Source organism: Psammomys obesus, unplaced genomic scaffold (assembly GCF_907164565.1).
Source record: "Psammomys obesus unplaced genomic scaffold, mPsaObe1.curated_primary_1811, whole genome shotgun sequence".
Taxonomy (NCBI): Eukaryota; Metazoa; Chordata; class Mammalia; order Rodentia; family Muridae; genus Psammomys; species Psammomys obesus.
The window spans coordinates 1,019,052-1,034,114 of record NW_026591816.1 but is presented as its reverse complement, the minus strand read 5'-3'; the positions used below and the strand labels follow the sequence as shown (position 1 = coordinate 1,034,114).

Genomic DNA, 15,063 nt, shown 5'->3' with positions numbered 1-15,063 from the left:
GGTTACCTCATTCCAAATTAATTGAATCTGCGCCTGGGGATTCCTTTTGCACTGACTCTACGGGCTTTCTTAAGGACTGAATCAGGGATGTCCAGGGCTAACTTGGGCACTGTTTGTGAGCAAAGCAGTAGGGGGCCCCAAAGTTCTCAAGAAGCCAGCAAACGCAGCAAGAACTTCGAAGCACGTTCGCCTTAAATGCAAAGCTCTACACCGGGTAGGAACGGGCTTGGCCAGCTTAAAAAAATAAAATAAAAAATGTATGTATGGAGTACGAAGGGATCTGGCATTCCTTCCCAGACTTTGGGAAGGGGGGCGTTGTCAGCTCGGGCTCTGAGGCCCGGGGCTGCCGGTCAGGGGCGCTGTCCCCAGGGAAGCTCCCCGCGGCGAGCAGGCCGGTGCGGGAGGCCCCGCCCCCGCCGCCATGTTGGGGCGCTGTGGTGAGGAGGCCTGTGGCGTCGGGGCCGGGCTTCCGGCCTCTCCCGGCTTCAGGCCCGTTAGGACGAACCGCTGGACGCGCGTGAAGGAGGACATGGTGAGTGTGCCCCGGGCTCCCGGAGGCGTGAGTGCAGAGTCCATGGCGCTGCTGTGCCGGCGGGGCCGTGCAGCCTGCTGTCGCCCGGAGCCTGGCCCTGGCTGGTGACGCCCCAGAGCACGGGCTTGGGCGCAGAGCAGGCGGCGGGCACCGGGTTCTGCTCCAGGGAAGCCACCTCGTCCCGGCCCCCGTCCTCCAGGGCTGAGTCGTCACCCGGACCCCGCGCCCCCGCGCCCCCGCAGACACTGCGCCACTGGCGGCCTGGTGACCCCGAGTCCTGACCGGGGCAAGGGGGCGTGGGTGGCGTGAGCTGTTGCTGGTATGCGCTCCCAGGTATGTCTGTGCTGCTTTAGGTTTTTCCTGCCGTCGTTCTGTTAGTACCGCGGTGGAACACTCGGCCAGGACAAAGGCTTTGGCTTTAGGCTACATCTCCCAAACTCAACAGTGTGCGTGCGTGCGTTGTCTTTAGGCTACATCGCTGTGTGCGTATCTGTGTAGATGGAAAAGAGGGGAGTGCAGTGTAAAGGGGCCTAAAGGGGGGATTTTACGACACTCCTCCCAAGAGGGCTGCCTTGGGTGCATGAAGCTCGGGTACGTTAAGGGCCCTCGGACTCTCCTAGAACCGCCTTCGTTTTCCAATTTTTCTGCATCAACTCCCTAGGTGAGAGCTGTCGTCCCCAAAAGCTGTTGCGGCTGCTTAAAGATGATTAGGAAGTATTTGACTGCGCCTTCTGTGTGAGTGGGCCAAATTTTTCTCTCGTAGAGAAAGGAGAGAATTATACTTGCTCTTTCTTTTCCCCCCTCCACTGACCATTTCTGAGGACAAGAATTGGATTTTAAAAGAAGCTTTCCCAGACTTGGTGTTCACGAGCCCTGTGAAAGGAATCAAGTGCTTTCAAGTGTAGTTTGCTTTTGTGCTCTAGGCGGCTTCAATGGGTTAGAAGTAAGTTATTTTTAGAAACTGACCATTGAGTCTCATTACTGCAGCTCTTCCTTACATTTACATGGGGTTATATACACTGATATGGCAAATATTCCAAGTTCACACTCCAAAAGAAAAATGACTTTCCCTTTTCAAGAAGCCACCAATTAAAACTAGCTTCTCAGGTAAGGGTGGGGCTTTGGAAGCCACTCCCAAGTCCATTGCTGGAATCTTTCACTGGCATGATCTCATGCAGACCTCGTGTGGGTAACCACAGCTATTGTTAATTTGTGTATGATGCGGCCACGTCATGCACTCAGCGCAGCATTTTCCAGTAATGCTCTTCATCCTGCAACTCTGTTTTCACTTCAGTTTTCTGCAATGTTTCCTGAACCTTGGGAATGGCAGGATGATAGACTGTTCCATCTATGGTGGAATGTACATAGTTATTTTCAAAGTTTAAATAGCAACGCTTCTCTGTACTAACTGCTATGGCTACAGTAAGAAGCTTTTTTGACCTCAGTTGGGAGCAGCATAAATCTAGCAATAGAAGCGCAAATACTTAGAAATCAGGGTGTCAACATGACTACTTAGAAAAACAGCATCAGTCCGTTCCCCCTGAGGACCTGACATCTTTAGCAATCATTTTTGTCCATGTTAAATCACCAGACATGATTTCCCTCTTGTAGAGCAGGCGTAAAATCTCAGTGATAGCAGTTGCTCGGCTCCAGAAGCATTCTTTCCCGTAGGAACATTTTGTCTGGCGCATTGGTATTGTTTCATCCAGGGTCCAGCTCATGATAAAACATTTGGTGCCTTTTCTCCCCCAGCAACTTGCACAGTATCTTTCAGCACTATGAAAGTTAGCCACCTGTGACATTCCTGGTCAGGTCATGATTGAGTTCCCTGTGTGCTGCAACCGAAATGAGCAGTGTCTTTAACAGCAGGGTTTATCATCTAGATATGGTTGGTAACCTAGAACAATGGCAACAGCCTATGTGTGCCACAGGGGCCTCTGTGACCACCACCTTATATGGTGGTGACCTGCGCCTGACACTGAAGTTTTATTTAGTCCCTTGTGGCTTTGGGGAGCAGCCTTGTTCACTAACGTCCAGTACTTTGGTTTGTTTGGATCTGTGTGGGCTTGTGGCCAACCTGATCTGTATACAGAGTTCCAGGCAAACAAGGGCTCTATAGTAAAACTGTTCCCCACCGCATCCAAGAGAAATGTGTTTTAAATTAGCTTACAAACTAGTGGTTTTTTAAATAATGCTACTTCACACAACCCAGTTCCTAACTCTCCTTTCTCCTATGTTCCGTCCACATCCCTCTTTAAACCTTTAGCTTCCAATATTTTCTCACTATGCATTCATAGCTCATATGTTTTACTCTCCCCTGTCGCTATATTATTGTGTATGTGTATTCACTATCAAATATATGTACATACATACATGTGTCACCTTGAATTGCAAGATCATAGGTGCCCAAATAGCTTCTTCATGTGCACTTCATTTTGTTTAAGCCTTCTTCTGGCTCTTTCTTTTTCCATCTGTCATTCCCAAACCTGCCTGAGAGCCCTTCTTCTCCAGTGTTCCCCTTTCTACTTTCACTTTATTCGTATTCTACACCCCATACATCATCCCCACCAATGGCCTGATTTTGCTTTCTTATCCTTCACATGTACTCAGTATTAGAAACACACAAAAATAAGACATTGTTTTGAACCCAGTAACCTTATATGAGAAAGTGTTTCCCTTTTTGAGCCTGGGTGAACTCGCCCAGTATAATCTTTTTTTTCTAGTTCCATTTATAGACCTGAAGTTTTCATGATTTCACTTTTCTGTACAGCTTAATAATATCTAGGTATCTAGAACAGTATCTAGGTTGATTCTATTTTCTCTGTGAATTGATCAGCAATGAACATGAATGTGCAGGTATCTCTATAATAAGATACAAAATGCTTTGGGCATATGCCCAGGAGTAGTATACCTAGGCCATATAGGAAACCTATTTCAAGTTTTTAGAGTTTTTATTTATTTTTATTTGTATAGGTATTTTTCCAGTGTGTGTGTCTGTACAATACATGTATGTACTGTTTGTGGAGGCCAGAAAAAGGTATTGGATCCCCTGGAACTGGGTTTACAGGCAGGTGTGAAATACCAGGTGAGTGCTGAAAATACAACCTGGGGCCTCTGGAAACACTGTCTATGCTCTTACCTGCTGGGCTAGCTTTTCAGCTCTCTTTCTTTTCTCCTCCTCCTCCTTCTCCTCTTCTTCTGCTTATGCTTCTTCTCCTCTTCCTCCTCCTCCACCACCAGACTGATTCCCAGAAGGTGTACAAGGGCAGTACAAGGTGTGGGTGCCAGTGAGCCAGCCCTGAGGGCAGGAGAGCTATCCCTATCTCATGTTGATGGTGGCATTGGCTGGTCTAGCACAAGCAATGCTGGAAAGTTTCCCTTGGTGATGCAAACAACGAAGAGCTGGTGGGCTGACCAGTTCAGCTACCACCCAAGCCCAGATACAGGGCTCTGAATAGGCCCACCCCAAAAATCTATATCATCTTCGAATGGTTGAGACACATGAAAGGGCCAGTCCTGTTGTTCCAAAGCTGCAGGACCTCCATGACACAGGGCAACAACAGGATAACTGGGAGGAATCCCACTGAGGATCTAATATTGATGGTATCACAGAAGCCAGAGATCTTGAACCAGACCAGTGAGTCATTGCAATGAAGTTGCAAGTTAAGGTGTGTGGACTGCGGGACACACTGTGTCATACCACAGCTTCCATGATGAGAAGTTTTCTATGCTGTGTGTGTGTGTGTGTGTGTGTGTGTGTGTGTGTGTGTGTGTGTTATTTTGTGGGAGATGTTTCAAGGGTGAAGGTTGATATGATGGGATGGGGAGATGAGCAGGACTATGGTGCATGATGTGAAACTCACAAAGAATCAATAAAAAGTTTTTATAAAGTGGACTGTGTAAGGCAAGCATGACGGCACATGATTTTAATCTTATCACTTGGAAGGCAGGGGCAGGTGGACCTCTGAGTTCAAGGCCAGCCTGGCCTATAGAGTGAGTTTTAGGACAGCCAGAACTACACAGAGAAACCCTCTTTCAAAAAAAAAAAATTCAAACAAAGAAGAAGGTGGAGGAAGTGGTAGAGGACTGCGGAATTGAACAGAATATCCTCATAAAAAGAAATGCAGATGGCTAGTACGTACTTAAAAAGTATTCAGCATCTTCAGCCACTAGGAAATACAGATAAAAACGGATGGATGTGGCCTCATCCATTGGAGCATGATCAGCCTACCCACAAGAATCAGTAGCCACAAAGAAGTACTGATTCTCCTTCCCCAAAAGCCATCAGGAAGTAGATCTTGTGAGTTCCTCCCAGCATCATGCTGGAATTTGACTGGCATAATGTAAAGTATTGTGAGAATTTCATACTTTGATATATTTCTAATAAAGAGATTGTTTTGATAAGTGACATTCAGGTCCTAAGAATATCTACGCTATTTTTGGTGTGTCTTTAGTTCACCAATTTTTTTCCATAAAAATCACATATTCATCACTGATAGAAACTTATGTCATTTTTCATAATGCATCTGGTTTTAATCATATGCATTCCTAAAAATGCATAGGCATAAGTTTGCAATTAATGGATTCTTTTAAAAATTCCCTTGGAGGACACAACTTATCTTAATGAACTTACAGCAAAAACTAGCTAATACTGGACTGGCCCAACTTCTATGTATCCTGGATGTTTACTGGTTTGTATTTGAATGGAAATGGCTCTTTGCTGAGGTAATTTATTTTTATGGTTTGAAGCCTGATGCAGGGGGGTGGAAGGGTTTCCAGGTTGCTACCATGTGCTTAGGTGCCTTGCTGAAGTGATGTGTGGACATAGACCAAGCCAAGTGAAGTCCCATGTTGGTAAGGCTTCTCTGTGCTTTCGGGCCTTACTGTGTGCATGGCAACCTCCACTTGGAGATGATGATGTCCTAGTGAGCCTCTTGTAGAGGCCGACTATGAACTGTTACTGCTTGAGTGAAAGTTGGTGAAGATGTTTATCTGTTGGTAGGAGTGACGACTTAAAATTATTACAAGAGTGGAGTCCTGCCAGGCCATATATCTAGAAAAGAAAGTCAAGGAAATGCTGTGACTTGAGAGAGCCTGTTTCCTGAGTGTTTGATTAGGAAATGAGACTGAAATAATCCATAAGATAGCTATTACTCCATAATTAGAGAAAACAGGCAAATTGCAACTCATGTTACAAAAAGGACAGGACTCCTGAGCCCTCAAGTGTCTACACTGTGCTGGTGTAGAAAGATCAGATATCTGAAAAAGTCACAAGATGTTTAGCCGAAGGAAGCTACTCTTATTAGATAAACATTGACTTGACAGTTTGTCTTAACCAGAAGGGTCTGATTTACCCGGCTATCCTGAGATGGGCTGACAACATCATGACTCTTGACACTGCCATCTTGTGGGGAGACAGCAGAAGGTTTAAAGAGATAAGGAGTACTCAAGCAAAGGCTGAGGAGGAAATGGTCCCCTGTCAGAGGCTTGCTTTCATGGGGTGGTTGTAGAGTAGAGGTTGTGCTGAGCAATTGTGACTTGAGAAGAATGCCTTACTTTGCCCCAGGCTCCAGGGCCCAGAACAGAGCCATCATTTCTCAGTATTACATGTGGTCAGTAACATAGTAGCTTGTAATTGTTTTCATAATCTATGCCCACAAAGAATATTTTCTTTTCTCTTAACTTTTCTGCTTCTCTACAAGCACACACTAACTACTGTGGTCACGAGACTCTGTAACTCACACGCATGTGAGAACACAGGAGGATAAGATAGAAAGAAAAAAAAAACTTTTTTTATGAAATGATGTTTTCTCTTTAATTTTGCCTATATGTAAATCAGTCTGCATGAGAATGTTAGTGCCAGAGAATGGCCAAATAAATTGTCAGATTCCCCTGGGATTAGAGTTAAATGTACGTGTAAGCTACCTGGATGTGGGTGCTAGGAACAAACTCCAACCCTGTGTAAGAGCAGCTGTCACTCTTTACTAACCCATCTCTCCAGCCCCCCCCCCCAAAAAAAAAGAGAAAAGAATAAGAAGAAAAGAAGGAAGGAAAGAGAAAGGAAGGAAGGAAGGAAGGAAGGAAGGAAGGAAGGAAGGAAGGAAGGAAGGAAGGAAGCCTTTTCACCTTTTTGAAACCACCTAGTTGCCATGTAGTTTGATTTCAGTACTGAGAAGTGAGGGTACGTAAGGATCTCGATTATTGTTTCTGGCTTGCTTTTGTTATAGAGTTGAAAGGAGTTTGGTTGCTAATAAAGGTAGCATGCCCAGATTCTGAATTATAGACTGATTTTTGGTAAGCCTGTGTTCACTGCACATGTCTTTTTCCATAATTCATCAGAATTTGGTCATATCCATAGGCATAAGATAAAAAAACAAACAAAAAAACATTCTTATAGGTTCATTTATACAGTTTGCCTTATTGCCGATGTACCTAAAGCTAGTTCAGGTCAGATCAGCCCATAGTCTGGATGTGTACTAATTTGTATGTGAATGGAGTCCATACATTACCAAGGTATTGTTAAGTGGAATAATGTGTTTTAATGGTTAAAAGCAGGTATACATGCATCCTGGTGCAGAGAGGGCATTAGATTGACAGTAAGTTCCCAGGTGCATTTTTCAGAAATGGATATTTGCACTGTCCAAGCCAAGGGCAGTCACACATTGTCATTCCCGATGCTTGCCTGCTCTCTTGCCCCCGTGGCCAGGGCTAAGCTCTTCAATCAACAAAGGTGTTAGAATCTGCCTGTAATCTGCTTGTCCAAACTTTAAGATTGCATACTCTCATTTCTTCTGTCAAATAAACTAGCCCATTGTCTTAATATTCAACATTCAGGATCTTAAGCAGAATGAATCCAGATTTATGGCAAAAGTAGGATATGAATGGCATCTGTCTCAGTTTCTAACTTCTCTATAAAATGTCACAAGGTGGGCTAACTGTCTACATTTCTGTCAGCATTCTTGTTGTCCAGCTTTCACTACAATGGCCTGGTTCTGTCAGGGTAGCAGATCTTGTCAAATTGGCAACTAACACTAGCCATTTTTCTATTATTTTAGGAGCCTGTGACCTTTGAGGATGTGGCTGTGAACTTCAGCCCAGGAGAGTGGGCTTTGTTGGATTCCAGTCAAAAGAAGCTCTACAGAGATGTGATGACAGAAACCTTTATGAACCTGATCTCCATAGGTAAACACACTGATTCTTTTGCTACTCTGGAAGAACAGCCTTTTCTTGCGTGTCTGTATGTGTTCATGAATTGAAATATTGAAAGAGTACATGATAGTGAAGGCAGCATGTCAGGTGATCTTATAACACAGTAAAAGGTCGCCTATATCAAGTGTTTTCTATTGGATATGTTATAATGATTTTTTTTTGTTTATTTACTTCAAGGAAAAACAGAAGAAAACATTGAAGAGGGCTGTCCAAATATCAGAAGAAATCTGAGGTAATTCACACTCAGATATTTGCAATTTGTTTTAGGAAATATGATAATCAAACCAATGATCCAACTACATCTAAATGTAAATTGTTTCAGTGACAAATTTCTCTAAAACCTGCACTGAGTTTATATATCCAGAATTGTCAAGAATTCTATCTCCCTGGTCTTTGAATATCCCCTATGTTATGATAAGCAATGTAAGACATTTCTGAATGATTTGTTGGATACAAGCTTCACACACAAAAATACCTAATATATTTTTATAAGCTTTTCTTTAGGATTTGGATACATGTTTCTATGTTAAGTCCAGTGACTTCTAATTTTAAATTGGGATCTAGCTTCAGTAAATCTCATGAGAGATATTCAGGTATTTCAATTTCATCATGCTTGATCCACATCCTTTGTATAAGTTATATTCCCCATTGTTAACTGGTATAGACATTTTTTTTAAAAAACTTATTCTTTGGTAATTTCATACATGTATGCAATGTAGCTAATTATAGCAATAGCCTTCTCCTTCCTCTCCAACTCCTCTGGCATCTTTCTTCACATCCCTCTTCCAGTAACTGCATGTCTTCTTCTTAAAAGAACTGTTTTGTTTTTGTTTTTTTATCTAACCCATCTCGTCTCATTAGGAATGGGTATTGTATAGGAATAGGTGCAGGATGGTCCAGTGGAGCATGAGGAACACATAACCATCCAAACTCCGGAAGAAAAGTTCCTTATAAAAGTAAAGTCAACACTTAGATCAGGCTCTTTCTGTATGGCTCTCAAAGTTGGTGTCATTCTCTGCTGCCTCCTAAAGACTATCAGCAGGAGTTAGTGGGAGTGATCCACTGACCCCAGGCTCCAGGCCTTCTGGTTAATCATAAACACTAGCTGTGCTCTTTTCATGTTTTGCAGAACTCAGATGGTTGAGAGAGACTGTCAGTGTGAAGATAGCTGTCGGTGCAGAGAAGCCCACCACCAACAGATTCCAGAATATGTTGTTAGTGAGGACGTGCCATCTGCAACTGCAGTGTATGAAAGCAATGTGTGTGAAGGAGCCAGCAGAGCTCATTTGCCTTCAGATGCAAATCTCATGGGTAAACATGGAGAGAGACCATTTGAGAGTAAGGGACGTGTGGAGGTAACTGTTCAACATGAGAAACGTTATACAGATTTCACTTCATCTGAGTTCTTTCAGGTACTCAAAAGTCCTATACAGATAGTTTGTAAAAAGAAACAATTTAATGCAGCCTATAGGACTCTGACTTCTGATCAGAATTATGAGAGAATTTACAATGAAGGTGCATGTCACAAATATAATCAGTTTGAAAAAGCCATCAGAAGATACTCTTACTTTCAGATGTATGAAAGAATCCACACTAGAGTGAAGCCATTTATGTGTAAGCAATGTGGAGAAGCCTTTATTAATTTTAGTCAGCTTGTCTACCATGAAAGAATTCATACTGGAGAGGAATGTTATGTGTGTAATCAGTGTGGAAAAGCATTTAGACATTATTCATACCTTCAGAAACATGAAAAAATCCACAGTGGGGATACACCATATATGTGTAAGCAGTGTGGCAAAGCCTTCATTCGTTCCTCACACCTTCTCGTCCATGAAAGAATTCACACTGGAGAGAAACCCTATGCCTGTAAACACTGTGGAAAAGCATTCAGCCACCACAGTGCCTGTTACAGACATGAAATAATTCACACTGAAGAGAAACCCTATGTCTGCAAGCAGTGTGGGAAAGCATTCACTTGTTCTACATCCCTTCGTAACCATGAACGAATCCACACTGGAGAAAAACCTTATGCATGTAAACAGTGTGGCAAATCCTTCATCCAACGAGATGCGTGTTATAATCATGAAAGGACTCACACTGGAGAGAAGCCCTATGTGTGTAAGCAGTGTGGGAAGGCCTTTACATGGTCCACCTGCCTTCGCAACCATGAAAGGACTCACACTGGAGAGAAACCGTACATATGTAAGCACTGTGGAAAAGCCTTCACCCATTCCAGCACCCGTTACAGTCATGAAAGAATTCATACTGGAGAGAAACCGTATGTATGTAAGAAGTGTGGGAAGGCATTCATTCATTCCAGCCATCTTATCAGCCATGAAAAGATCCACACTGGGGAGAAACCTTATGCATGCAAACATTGTGGGAAAGCTTTCATTCAACGTAAGGCTTGTTACAATCATGAAAGAACTCATACTGGAGAGAAGCCCTATGTTTGTAAACATTGTGGAAAAGCATTTAGGTGTACCACGTACCTTCGCAACCATGAACGAACTCACACTGGAGAGAAACCTTACATATGTAAGCATTGTGGGAAGGCCTTTACACACCAGAGTGCCCGCTACCGTCATGAACGGATTCACACTGGAGAGAAACCATATGTATGTAAAAAGTGTGGAAAAGCATTCAGTGATTGCAGCTATCTTGTGAAGCATGAAAGAATTCACTGGAGAGAAGCCTTACACATGTAAGACTAGAGAAACCTCCATGTGTTCCACATCATTATCCACATGAAAGGGCTGACAGAAGAGAACTGAAGAATACCTGGTGGCCTTGCCTTAGTATTGTGAGGCATGAAAGAAAGTATTAACAGCTTACAAGAAGGCTCAGTGAGTAAAGGTGCTTGTTGCTAAGCTTGATAATCTAAGTTCTATCCCAGGGACTCTTATGGGGAAAATAGACAATTATTTCTAAAAGATTACCTCTGAATTTCATGTACATATGAGGGTTCACACACAAACTCAATATTTATTTCAAACACTGGACATACAAGCAGACATAGGATGAAATCCTACTGCACTCAGCATGGTAGAAAAAAAGCACAGCCTTTATTCTGGCACTGGGTGAGGTGGGATGGTAGAGATTAGAGAATTATAATGGGTATAGTGGGTCTGAACACCACATGGGAAGGTTAAGAGCTAGTTACAAGCAAGTGGAGTTTTCCTCACAAAGAAAGAAGAAAACAGCTGGAGGGAGGGTTGAGCTGTCAGAGCCCATGCTGCTCTGTAAGAGCTCCTGGTTTTGTTTCTCAGCGTCCACATCCTGTGGCTCACAACCGCCTGTAATTCCACATCCAAGAACTGTGATACCCTCTTCTGGCTTCTGTAGGTACAGAACGCTTGTAAAACACATATAAATAAAATAAATCTTTAAAAAAAGTGTATAAAGCAAATAAGAAAGCTGTGTTTTTCAAATAAGGAAATTTATGAAATATCATGTAGTTCAATCTTATAATAACTGGAGACGGAGCAAATTTATTTGCACAGATTATTTCTGGAAATAACCTGGAATACAATAAAATTTGAGTATTTTTATTGTTCAAGTCTTATGAGACCTTCAGTTTGCATTATTGTTCTTTACAGTTTTGAAATAAGACTTGGTGATTAATGTCATGATTTTGTCTGCCTGTATTGCCTGGTGCTTGGACTGCTGAACCCACCAACACATTGACACTAACAGTAGCAACCATATATAAAACATTTGCATTGAGGTGATGTAAATTTGGTGAATTGATTTCAGTTCACTGGGTATTGTTTAAATGAAATGAGGTAATGCTTTATTGTAGAGCTGTTGGATTCATTGGACTGAGATGTCTTTGCAATAAAACAGTAGATTTAATTTTACCTAGGTTATTATTATTGTGGTGCATTTGAAAGTGAAATGTATTCTTAAAAGTATTTTCTCACTATTATATGACATACTTTTAAAACTATTATTAATTCCTTTACAATGAAATTTTTCTGGTGTTTATATAGATTCTATATTTTGTGCTTTTCAGTGTATGTGTTGTTCCAATAAGAGTATTTTATTTCCTTTTGTTTGTAGACAGCATCTCACTATGTAGGCTTGGCTGGCTGAGAACTCACATAGTTCCTGCCTTTGCCTCCAAAAGTTGGAATTAAAGCTTATACCACCACACCTGGCTCAAATGAGATTTTTGTATACGTCTTTATGGTAATTTATTTATTTACCTACATACTTATTTTCATGTTTGAGAAAGGGTCTCACAATATAACTCTGGCTGTCCTGGTACTAACTGTGTAGAACAGTCTGACCTCCAACATACAGATTCTCGCACCTGCGACTTCCAGTGGCCAGGACTAAAAAGGATGAGACAATACACTTGGCTGTTTCACAGTTTTTGAAATATTTGATAAAAAATGTTATTGTTGAGTGTGTATGTTTATACTCAGCTGCATATGGGTACCCTTGGAGGCCACAATCATCCTTGGACTTGGAGTTATAGATTGTTGTTGGACAGCTGGATAGCTGCTGGAAACTGAATGCAAGTCCTCTGAAGACCAGGAAGAGATCTTAACTGCTGAGCCGCATCTCCAGCACCTTACTCTTAATTTTTTGATAGTTTTGTACACTTAATGTACACATAATGTACATAATTTTGTACACATAATGACTTTTAGTCCTGTTCTCTCCCATATTCCCTTTCCATCTCCCTCTCTCTTGCTAAGCTCCTTAACAAGTCTTGTTTTTATGTCTTATGTGTGCCCCACTGAGTGTAAGTCAGGGCTTGCTCAAGTGCGGATTAGAGATTTAGCTACTGAAGAGCAAATTGCCTGAGCATATACCACTGAAAAGAGGACTGCTCCTCCCCAATGACCATGAATTGCCAATAGCCCTCTACTGGATATGTGGAAATTCCTGTTTCCTTCCACTATCCATGATGAAATTCTCACAGGCCCAATCTTGTGCAGATCTGGTACTGATAACCATAGGTATAGTGAGTTCTTAACACACACAGTATTTTTTTTTCAGACAGTGTATATTTATGTGGCCCTGGATATTCTGGAACTCTACGCAGACCTGGCTGTCCGCTATCTCAGCGTGCTACCTCTGCCTCCTGTGCCAAGAATAAAGACATATTCAACTACACACTTTTTCCATCCTTTGTCTTTGTTCTGACCACTCTTCACTATTCCCTGGTCCTTTGAGAAAGTGTTATCTCTGACCCATTTAGGAATCAACACTCTACTTGGTCAGGTATGGGTTTCTAAGCCATTAGTAAGAAGCATCTCTGATGAATGTAGACAGCATTAATCTCTGGGTGTGAGTGTTGACAAGATGACCATATAGCAATATAATAATCAGCACCTTCCCTCCCTCACCAAATGAAGCTACCAGTACAGCCACTGGAGTTGTTGGCCTAAGGGGTCCCCTGGAAATCTCAGAATGTTGCCAACACAATAGATTGCTCTTTGCAAACTGACAGCATGACCTCATGCTGAAGACAACACCCACACAACTCACTGAACATGCAGGTAGAACTGGGCCCACATAGAACCTTCACCTCTAGTGGTTTGGGTATGGGAAGGTACTTTCTAGACTACCAAAAAAGAAACACAAATCCAGCCACAAACCATTTGATCTACAATTTATCCTGCCTGCAAAATATGCCAGGGCAATAGTGGCACAAAGCTGTGGGAGTACCAACCAATGTCATTTGACTTAAGGTCTACTCCATGAGATGAAATGTATGCCCAACACTGGGTGACCAAGAACCAGACACTAGATAGCCCAGAGACCTAGGATAAAACCAAATACTACTGGATTTTTTAAAAAAGTATCAATAAAATAACTGCGAATGATATTCTGCTATACTCATAGAATGGTGCCTTATTCAGCCACCCACAGAACGGCTTCTTCCTGCAGCAGATGGTAAGAAATAAAGAGAACCGCAGCCAGACATATGGAGCAAGTCTAAATGGGATGTCTCCATCAATCCTACTCAGAGCTCAGAAAACCCTGCAGAAGAGGAGGCAGAAAAAGGATAAGAGCCGAAGAGGAGGGAGAACACCAGAACAAGGCCCTCTGAATCAACTAAGCAAGGCTCACATGAACTCACAGAAACTGCCACAGCAAGCACAGGGTCTACACAGGTCTCCAACAGGTCCTCTGCATATGTATTGTAGCTGTCAGCCTAGTACTTTTTGTGGGTGTGTGAACAGGTGGGTCTCTGATTCTTGTACTTCCTTGGGTCCCTTTTCCTTCTGTTGTTTTGCCTTGTTTAATATGATTGCTTTTGTTGTAGCTTATTATTTTGTTATAAAAACTATTGAGATGTAAGAGAACAAGGAGAAGGAGAAAATTAACCAGGCATGAGTTCCCTCCCATGGAAGTAACCTCTAATAGTCAGAAATGGCTTGTTTGGCGGCCCATAATAGTTATTTATAAGGTACATGTTGCCTGATAGGTCACTAATATAGTTCATAGGACATGTAATTAGGTAAGACTTGATGTTTCTTCCCTTTTATCCTGCATAACTACTTCTGATATTAGGAATGCTAGTCATTAGGGATACATCTTTCAATTCAAACTTGATTTCTATGTGTGATGGAAGTTTTGGTTTCTTTATAAACTCAGTTATGTAAATATACTTTTGTTGTCATCCCAAGTGTGGGATTTTAGTTGGGCTCTAGTTTGTCCACACCTGTTAACTGTCACTTATGGGGCATGATCTTTTCCAGCTGGTAACGGCCACCCACATGTGGCATGGAGAGGGGTGTGGCCTAGGACTCAGAGTCAAGAAAGAGGAGGTGTGTGTGGTGGCACATGGTGGTGGCATGTGGCATGGAGCTGTTTGCAGAGACCATAGATGGTGTGGCAGTTTGGAGCAGACAGATGGAGAGAAACGCTTTGGGGCGCAGTGGCATGGAGGAGCCTGATGGGAGCGTTTGTTGTTGATGGAGATTGCTACAGAGCCCTAAAAGAACCACTCGACCCTAACTAGCAGGGAGAAGTAAAGCAGTCAGGGACCCCTCTCCCCACTAACCTTTTCTCTCTCTTGGGGGGTTGGGAGAGGGAATAAAGGCCTAAACACCCCAAAGAAAGGAGTTTTTCAAAAGACCGATACAGGTAATGCCCAACATGGTTGGTAAGATAAAAGCGGCTACCAAGTGACACGCAGATGTGGCTTAGAAATAATGGGGAATTGGTTTTTGGTGCCGCACAGGAGACAGCAAGTTATGAAGGAGTGAATACTGTTTAAAGGTGTCACTAAGGTTTGTAACAGTAGCTGCTGCCGGCTTCTCTCAAAATGCTCCCAGAGGGAATTTTTCCTTTTTTTTTTT

The 15,063-nt window shown here is 42.5% G+C and overlaps 1 protein-coding gene and 1 pseudogene across 1 annotated transcript in view; both read left to right on the top strand.

The window, feature by feature from the left end:
* Positions 1 to 418: 418 nt before the first annotated feature.
* LOC129680363 (zinc finger protein 709-like) overlaps positions 419 to 15,063 on the top strand; it is a gene marked incomplete in the record, with an annotated part of 180,929 nt that continues 166,284 nt past the window's right edge. The window contains 1 exon segment of the mRNA XM_055611980.1: positions 419 to 531. Within this exon segment, the coding sequence (XP_055467955.1) occupies positions 422 to 531 (110 nt within the window).
* Positions 540 to 11,894, top strand: LOC129680364 (zinc finger protein 883-like; annotated as a pseudogene).